Source organism: Salvia splendens, chromosome 7 (assembly GCF_004379255.2).
Source record: "Salvia splendens isolate huo1 chromosome 7, SspV2, whole genome shotgun sequence".
NCBI lineage: Eukaryota > Viridiplantae > Streptophyta > Magnoliopsida > Lamiales > Lamiaceae > Salvia > Salvia splendens.
In genome coordinates, this window is record NC_056038.1 from 32,982,050 (window position 1) to 32,991,179 (window position 9,130).

At 46.3% G+C, this 9,130-nt stretch overlaps 1 protein-coding gene across 3 annotated transcripts in view; it reads left to right on the top strand.

The window, feature by feature from the left end:
* Positions 1-8,467, top strand: part of LOC121741119 — a 24,338-nt gene extending 15,871 nt beyond the window's left edge. For 2 of the 3 annotated variants that reach the window (XM_042133817.1, XM_042133820.1), the window contains 2 exons: positions 7,598-7,777; positions 7,884-8,467. In XM_042133817.1, coding sequence (XP_041989751.1) covers positions 7,598-7,777; positions 7,884-8,251 — 548 coding nt within the window. In that variant the 3' untranslated portion in view covers positions 8,252-8,467. The remainder of the gene's footprint in view (positions 1-7,597; positions 7,778-7,883) is intronic. The other variant, XM_042133819.1, reaches the window with a different exon arrangement.
* The last annotated feature ends 663 nt before the right edge of the window (positions 8,468-9,130 follow it).

Genomic DNA, 9,130 nt, shown 5'->3' on the forward strand with positions numbered 1-9,130 from the left:
AGGCTTGTGATGAATCGGCGAATTTTTGATGGTGATGAATGCAGGAAGATGCAGATCACGACACAGAGAATTTACGTGGTTCGATTTACTGAGGTAAATCTACGTCCACGGGAAGAAATGAGGGCAGAGTTGTATTGCTTGATCTGTTTTCTTACAGCTTACAATACAGACTTGCTATTTGTATTTGATCTCTAGAAAGCGAGAGAGTCTTAGAACGTAACCCTATCTATCTGATCTAGGTTCTATTTATACATTGACCTAGATCGTGGCATGCAGCCATTTACTAGGTAGTGGATGTCGTGGAGATCGTGGCGATCTTGCATGGGTCCACTATCCTGCATGAGTTAATGACTGCTTGACACCACTAAATAGATCGTGGGTGTAGTGGAGGTGGAGAATCCTGCATGAGTCCACTATCTCCTAGTTCGGTCGAATACTGAGACCGAACTGCTGAATTATTGCCGAGCAGCTTTGCCGATCTGAGAGTAGAGCTTGATGCCGACCTGAGAGCAGAGTTTGATTGGTTGGCTTTTACCGAGCTGTAGGCTGGGGCACAGCCGAACTCTTTGGTCGTGCCGAACTGAACTCTGATACTCTTTAGTCATTTGCCGAACTGATACTCTTTCTTGGGCTTTAGGCTGATGGCTTTGCTGCTGTTGGCTTGTTTAGTACGTACTCCATCACTACCCCCCCCCGGAAAAGTGAAGTGAATCACTTCGGCATTCCTGGATAAAGGTACGGGGTAAGTTGATGTTTGTCTCGGTTTGATGAAGTGAACTCTTCTTTGACCGGACTTGGCTTTGGTCTGATGAAATAAACCATCTTTGCCGGACTCGTCTTTTGGTCTGATGAAATAAACATCTTTGACCGGACTAAGCTATGTGTCCTAATTTGGCGAGTTTTATCGCTCGGATCGGACTTTCCGTTGTCCTAATTTGGGGATCGGACTTTCCCCTTGTCCTAATTTGGGGATCGGACTTTCCCTTGTCCTAATTCGGCGAGTTTTATCGCGTGGATCGGACTTTCCCTTGTCCTAATTCAGGCAAGTTTTATCGCGAGAATCGGACTTTCGTTGCAGTTCGTTTCAGACGAAGTGCTTGATTTTTAAGCCGAATTGTGGTCTGTATCCTCTTTAGAAGCTTGACTTCACAATCGTTGGCTTGTTGCAGCTCGTTTCAGACGAACTGCTTGTTTAAGCTGAATTGTGGTCTTGTATCTTCTGTAGAAGCTTTGACTCACAATCGTGGGCTTATATATGTTCTAAGAAGGGGATCAGCCTTCGAAGAACAAGATACCTCAGTAACATGTGTAAGAGACGACACGCACAGAGACAGACAAAACACACAGACAAAACGCACAGAGACAAATAAAGACCAAGTAAACCAAATAAAGCACATTGACTGAACAGGACTCAAGACTGACTGACCGGACTGTCTCTTACAAATGGAACTTTTTGAGGTTGGAAACGTGCCATGTTCGGGGTACCTGTTCTCCTGGACATGTGAGCCAATTTGTAAGACCCTTTTGCCGAGGACTTCTGACACCCGATACGGGACCTTCCCATGTGGGTTCGAGCTTGCCCAGCTTTTCTGCTCGGCTTACTTCGTTGTTTCTCAAGACGAGATCTCCCACTTGAAATTGCAGCTTCTTCACCCTTTGGTTGTAATACCGGGCTACTTGCTCCTTGTACTTGGCTGCTTTTATGCATGCCAATTCTCTTCTTTCTTCGGCAAGATCTAGCTCGGCTCTCAGTCCGTCGTCATTTATTTCTGAGGAGAAATTATAGAGTTCGGGGACTGGGTACGCCGATCTCCACCGGAATCACGGCTTCAGTGCCGTACACCAGACTGTACGGAGTTTCACCGTTGGAGGTTGTGGGTTGTAGTTCGGTAGGACCATAGGACTTGAGGGAGATTTCTACCCATTGTCCTTTGGCTTGTTCTAACCGAGCTTTTAACCCTTTCACCAGGATACGATTGTTACCTTCCGTTTGTCCGTTTGCTTGTGGATGAGAGACCGAAGTGAACCGCTGTTGAATATTCAGCTCTTGGCACCAATTCTTGAACGTCTTGTCGGTGAACTGAGTCCCGTTATCCGAGATGAGGATGTGGGGTATACCAAATCGGCACACTATGTTCTTCCAGACGAAATCCAATACCTTCGAGCTCGTTATCGTAGCTAATGGTTCAGCTTCCACCCACTTCGTAAAGTAGTCCACGGCAACGATTAGGAATTTCATTTGCCGAGGAGCTTGAGGAAGTGGTCCCACTATGTCTATGCCCCATTGCATGAAAGGCCAAGGGCTCTGCATAGTGGATAGATCGGTCTGCGGCATCCTTGGGATATTTGCATGGATTTGGCACTTCGGGCAGGTCTTGACGAGCTGCACTGCTTCTTGTACCAAGGTTGGCCAATAATATCCCCATCTTAGAACTTTTTTAGCTAAAGCTCTAGCTCCGATGTGGCTGCCGCACGATCCTTCATGAACTTCTCTGAGGATGTAGTCCGTCTCTTCTGGTCCTACGCACCGCAATAACGGCTGGAGGTAAGACTTTCTAAAGAGGACTCCTTCATGAAGTTCGTACCGAAGTGCTCGGCACGTGATCTTCCGAGCTTCTCTCTTATCCTCGGGCAATTGTCCTTGATCCAGATACTGCAAGATCGGCGTCATCCAGTTCGGCGAGCTGGATATTGAACGTACCTCGGCTTCATCAATGCTTCGATGCATTAATTCTTCCGCCTTTGAGCTTGGATCTGAGGCCAACTTACTTAAGGTATCTGCTCGGCTATTTTCCGCTCTGGGAACGCGGATTATCCGAAAATAGGAGAAACTTCGGCTGATGCTTTGCGCTTTGTCCAAATACTTCTTCATTCTCTCGTCACGAGCTTCACTTGTACCCAACATGTGATTTACTATGACTTGTGAATCACAATGGACTTTGAGAGATTTGACGAGCAGGACTTTGCGCTAACTGGAGTCCGGCCAGGAGGGCTTCGTACTCGGCTTCATTATTAGTAGTGGGGAATAGGAACCGAAGTGAGTAGGTTACCTCGTGTCCGTCGGGAGCGACAAGTAAAATACCAGCTCCACTTCCCATTTTGTTTGAAGCTCCATCTACGAATCCGCTCCAGCAGTCCGGCGGCTCTACTTCGGATTCCAAGGGCTGTGCTAGTTCGGCATTGGCAGAATTCTTCTGTTCGGCAATAACAGGAATTGCTTGATCGAACTTGGCCTCTGCAAGAAAATTTGCCAAGGCTTGTCCCTTGATGGCTTTTCGAGGTAGGTACTCGATTGAGTGTTCTCCCAGCTCTATGGCCCATTTGGCGATTCTGCCTGATGCTTCTGGCTTGGTCAAAACTTGCCGAAGAGGCAGATCGGTTAAGACGCATACCTTGTGAGCATAGAAGTATGGCCGCAGTCTCCTTGCTGCATTTACTAACGCCAGAGCAATTTTTTCCAGAGGTTGATACCTTGTTTCTGGACCTCTTAATGCTCGGCTTGTAAAGTAGATGGGGAAACTGCTTTAGGCCTTCTTCTCGTACAAGCACCGCGCTAATGGTTTGATCGGATTGCCGCTAAGTATAAGAATATTACTTCGGCTTCGGTTGGAGCAGAGAGAATAGGAAGCTCGGCTAGATAACTTTTGAGCTCGTCAAAGGCCTTTTTCTTGCTCAGCTCCCCACTCGAATTTTGGTGCCTTTTTCAAACACTTTGAAGAACGGCAGTTGCTTTTTCGGCTGCTTGGGAAGGAATCGATTCAGTGCGGCTAGACATCCGGTTAGCCTTTGCACGTCATGTATGGACTTCGGCATTACCATGTTCTGAACGACTTGAACTTTTGAGGGGTTTGCCTTGAGTCCGTCCTTTGAAAACCCAACAACCCAGAAACTTTCCCGAATCTACCAAAAAGGTACACTTTTGGGGATTAAGTTTGAGGTTGGCTTTCTTGAGCACGTTGAGAGTGGACTTGAGGTTGAGCTCGTACTCCGAAGTGCTTTTGCTTTTGATGACTATATCGTCAACATACACTTCAACCTGCTTTCCGATTAGGTGCCGAAAAAGCTTGTCTACCATCCTTTGATAAGTGGCTCCGGCATTCTTTAAACCGAATGGCATCTTTTTATAAGCGAAAATGCCGAAATCGGTAATGAAAGCTGTTTTCGGAGCGTCACTCTCATCCATCAACACTTGGTGATATCCTTTGTATAAATCAAGAAAACAGAAAATTTCGAAGCCGATCAAAGCTTCTACTTTTTTATCTATATTCGGAAGGGGATAGCAATCTTTAGGACAGTGCTTGTTTAGATCGGTAAAATCTATGCACATCCGCCATCCTCCTTCTTTTTTCTTGATCATCACAGGATTGGCCACCCAAGAAGGATATTTCACCTCGTATAGTACATCCGCTTTTAGTAATTGGCGGACTTCGTCATGGATGACTTGGCTTCTTTCTGCCGCAAAGAGTCTTTGCTTCTGTTTTACTGGCCGGATTGAAGGATCAATATTTAACCGATGAGTGATTACCTCGGGGGGCACTCCGGTCATGTCCAACGGAGACCATGCAAAGACATCTTTGTACTCCTTGAGGAGCTGAATGGTCTTTTCCCGGAGTAGAGGCGTTCCTGCGAAGCCGATCTTGACCGTTCTGGATGGATCATCTTCGTATAACTGAACGGTCATTGAGTTCGGCTCTGAAGTGACTTCGGTCATCTCGCTTGCCTCTGACTCCGGTTGCTGTGATTGCTATGCTTGATGGTGCCGAACTGATTGTTCGGCACTTTTAAGCGCAATCTGCAGACATTCTTTTGCTCTCTTTTGATCACCTCGGATGACCGCTATCCCACCTTTAGTGGGGATCTTGATGGTGAGGTGATAAGTAGAGCAAACGGCCCGAACTGTGTTGAGCCAGTCTCTCCCCAGGATGATGTTGTACGGGGACCGAGCTTTCACCACAAAGAACTCGATCATCGTATTGGAGCTTGTAGGCGCTTTTCCCACCGTGATCGGAAGGCTGATAATACCTTCAGGGCGGGTGTCCTCCTGGGCGAAACTTTTCAGAGGAAGTGGAGCCGGACTGAGCCGAGATGGATCCACTTCCATTTTATCGAAACATTCTTTAAAAAGAATGCTGACTGACGCTCCTGTATCCACAAATACTCTGTGGATCAGTTTGTTTGCCACTCCGGCTTGAATGACAATAGCGTCTTGATGAGGAGAGATGGCTGGGACGGGATCGGCATCTGAAAATGTAATCACTTCGTCTTTCTTCAGCCTTTTATGTGTTGGTTCCTCTTGATTGGAACCTCTGCGTTCTGCTTTTAGGGACGACTTAGTCTTCCCGGCAGGGAGAGCATCAATAGTCAGGATTACTCCATCATATTGCGGCTCGTCGTCGTCTTCGGGATCCTCATGCCTTTTTCGGATCCTGAGGATTGCAGTTCGCACCTCTCTGTCTTTTGTTCTTTTTCGGCTGCTTGCTTTGGTATTTTTTTAACGTTCCTGTTTTCACAAGAACATCAATACCTGCAGCCAAATTTCGGCACTCCTCGGTATCGTGACCGTGGGTTTGATGGAAGGAGCAAAAATTGATCCTGAGGTCGGCGCGCGGCCGATTTCGTCATCCGCCTTGGTTTTTCGAACATATCGGAATGTAGTTCGAAAATTTCCGCTCTTGACTTGTTCAGCGGTACGAACTGAGCGGGGCGGCTTCTCGGGATTGAGACGGGGGTCCCAATCTGTCTTGCACCGGAGCCCTTTGAATTCTTTCAAATGGAGTCCGGCGAGGATTGCCCCCGATCGCTATGATCGGGCTTCCTTCTGTCTTCTCGGGACGATGAGCTGTCTAACGACCGTTTACGACGGTCTGCCTCATCGGCCCGGGAGTACTGGTCCGCAATGTCCCACATTTCCTGAGCTGTCTGCGGACCGCACTCAACGAGCTTCCTATAGAGAGCTCCGGGCAGGATTCCATTTTGGAATGCCGAGATGACAAGCAGATCGTTGAGATCGTCTACTTGCAGGCATTCCTTGTGGAATCTTGTCATAAAGTCGCTGATTTTTTCGTCGCGACCTTGACGAATGGAAAGCAGCTGAGCCGAAGTAATTCGGGCTTCCGCTTTCTGAAAGAACCTCCTGTGGAAAGCATCCATTAGATCTCGGTAGGATCTAATGCTTGCCTTGAGGAAGGCTGTCGAACCATCTTCTGGCGTTCCCGATGAGCAGCTCGGGAAACAGCTTGCACATGTGGACCTCGTTGAGACCCTGGTTCGCCATGTTATATTGATAGCGTCCCAAGAAATCATGAGGATCCACGAGTCCGTCATAGGTTATCGACGGAGTTCGGTATAGTTCCGCGGCAAAGGAGTTCGGGTGATATCGTCCGAGAACGGGGTCTTTAATGCTCCGTACATGGCGAAACCCGACATCTCTTCGGTACGGAGGAGATGGAGTTCTCCTGTGGTTCCGGTACCGAGGAGGAACAGGAACATGTCGGGGTTGAGGATTCTTTCTCCTGGAAGACACGTCACTACTGCGGTAGTGACTTTCATGCCTAGATGAGGAGGGAGAATCCGTCGTTGTCTTCTCCGGCTGTTGGCTCTTCTGCAGGAAGGTTAAGAACTCCTCCTGCTTCTCGGCCAAGAACAGCTTGACAGCTTCATTTAAATCGGGCTGCTGGGAAGACTCGGTGCGATGACTCCTGGAGTGGCTTGTTCCTTCTTCGTGAGAACCGGAGGTAGATGTCTCCCGAGGCCGTTTTTCAGACCTGCGAGCTGGACTAGCTTCCTCACGGTTATCACGAACGGTATTATGGGTGTTATGTGATCTGGTATGCATTTTTTTTTTTTTTTTGGGTGGAAAAAGGGTCAAAAATTCGCTTTATCACAAATTTGGTTCTCTGTTTCCCACAGACGGCGCCAGTGATGAATCGGCGAATTTTTGACGGTGATGAATGCAGGAAGATGCAGATCACGACACAGAGAATTTACGTGGTTCGATTTACTGAGGTAAATCTACGTCCACGGGAAGAAATGAGGGCAGAGTTGTATTGCTTGATCTGTTTTCTTACAGCTTACAATACAGACTTGCTATTTTGTATTTGATCTCTAGAAAGCGAGAGAGTCTTAGAACGTAACCCTATCTATCTGATCTAGGTTCTATTTATACATTGACCTAGATCGTGGCATGCAGCCATTTACTAGGTAGTGGATGTCGTGGAGATCGTGGCGATCTTGCATGGGTCCACTATCCTGCATGAGTTAATGACTGCTTGACACCACTAAATAGATCGTGGGTGTAGTGGAGGTGGAAATCCTGCATGAGTCCACTATCTCCTAGTTCGGTCGAATACTGAGACCGAACTGCTGAATTATTGCCGAGCAGCTTTTGCCGATCTGAGAGTAGAGCTTGATGCCGACCTGAGAGCAGAGTTTGATTGGTTGGCTTTTACCGAGCTGTAGGCTGGGGCCGAACTCTTTGGTCGTGCCGAACTGAACTCTGATACTCTTTAGTCATGCCGAACTGATACTCTTTCTTGGGCTTTAGGCTGATGGGCTTTGCTGCTGTTGGGCTTGTTTAGTACGTACTCCATCAGCTTACATAGCCAGCAGTTCAGCTCTCCAGTTTTTGGTTTGTGGTTTTGTATATTATGTCTTCTTGTTTATTTTCGAATTCAGGTGAAGTTATTTATATTATACCATCTCTCAGGGGTCATGTTCAATACTGGCATAGCCAGCAATTCAGCTCTCCAGTTTCTGCCATCTTATGTTAATCCTCCAGGTATGATTTTCTTATGTATTTGTATTTCTTTATCTTAATCTTAGATATGACTTTTCTTGAATTTGATATCATTTCATTTATGCACCTGGACCCCATAAACTTTCAGAAAGGGCAGAAATGCTCACTAATACTCACAAAGAGGAGGCTGTTGTATTTGTTAATGCTCAAGAGAAGGAGAGGGTTCGTTGTTCGGTCTGCTGGCAGTATGGTGGTGTCCGTGGAGAGTATTTCTCTCCCAATGGAAGTGGAAATCTGAGCCTATCTGGATTTCAAGCTCATCTTTCTTCCGACTTCCATGTTAAGTCTCTGTTGGCTAAAGAGAAGGGGAAGCAGACTCTTGAAACTGTTGTGACAAGTCAAAATTCTGATTTGGGAGGTGCATCAGAGCATGGTTCTGTGACTGCTGTCTCCTCCATGGAGAAGGTGTCCACCTCAGTTGAGGAAATAAAAGGAGTGCTAAATGAGAAGCTGTAAATCTTTGCTGCATCATTACTAACTTGTTGCATACTATATTTTGTTAAATCTTTGGATGTGCTGCCTTATAGTCTCTAAAAAAAGTTCATCATTGCTTTATTTTTTGGCCTCAAAGTATGTTTGAGGAGGAAAATGAATGAATGCTATGTCTATGTCTCAAATTGTGAATATTTCATTTAGTGCTGCAGCATTTCGTTCCTTTTGTGTTCTATGATATGTCTCAAATTCCTTTTGTGTTCTATGAATATTTCATCCTGCTCCAGCCCCAGTTTTCTTTGCTGAGTTCTTTTATTGCCTCTGGTCTGATACTTGGGATTATGTTGGCCCTCCGCTGCACGCGTTTTTTAACTTCTTATTTCTTGGTTTAAGAAATGAAAAAGAAGCCCTTAGATACTTGAATTTGACAAAGGCATATGCCAGAGCTCGCTCTCTTTTCACTGCTGCCTCCTCTGTCATGTATTTTTGCAAGAGCTCCACACACTGTTTCTGAACCTCCATTCCACTCCACCTGTCATACATTTCTTTTACGTATAACATCATGTGTTGTGTACGTTATTCTACATTCCTCTTCCCTAGAAATAACACTCTGTCCTGGGTGTCTTAGTTACTTTTTTCCCCACAAGGAAATGCAATGAATCAAAGAGCTAATATTTCATTTAGCGCAGCAACATTTCATTCTTTTTGAGTTTTTAGCGTTTTTAGCCATAATGTACAGACATACATACGGAGTCTTGGTCTTCCGTAACCGTATTGGCATGACGAGCTCTAATCCGGGCCTGAGTCTTGGTCCATGAGTGCAGGTGACTAAATGTAGCCGAGGCTTGATTCTTAATAGAAACACACTGCACCAGCTTTTGTAACCTCACGGTTCCTCTCAAT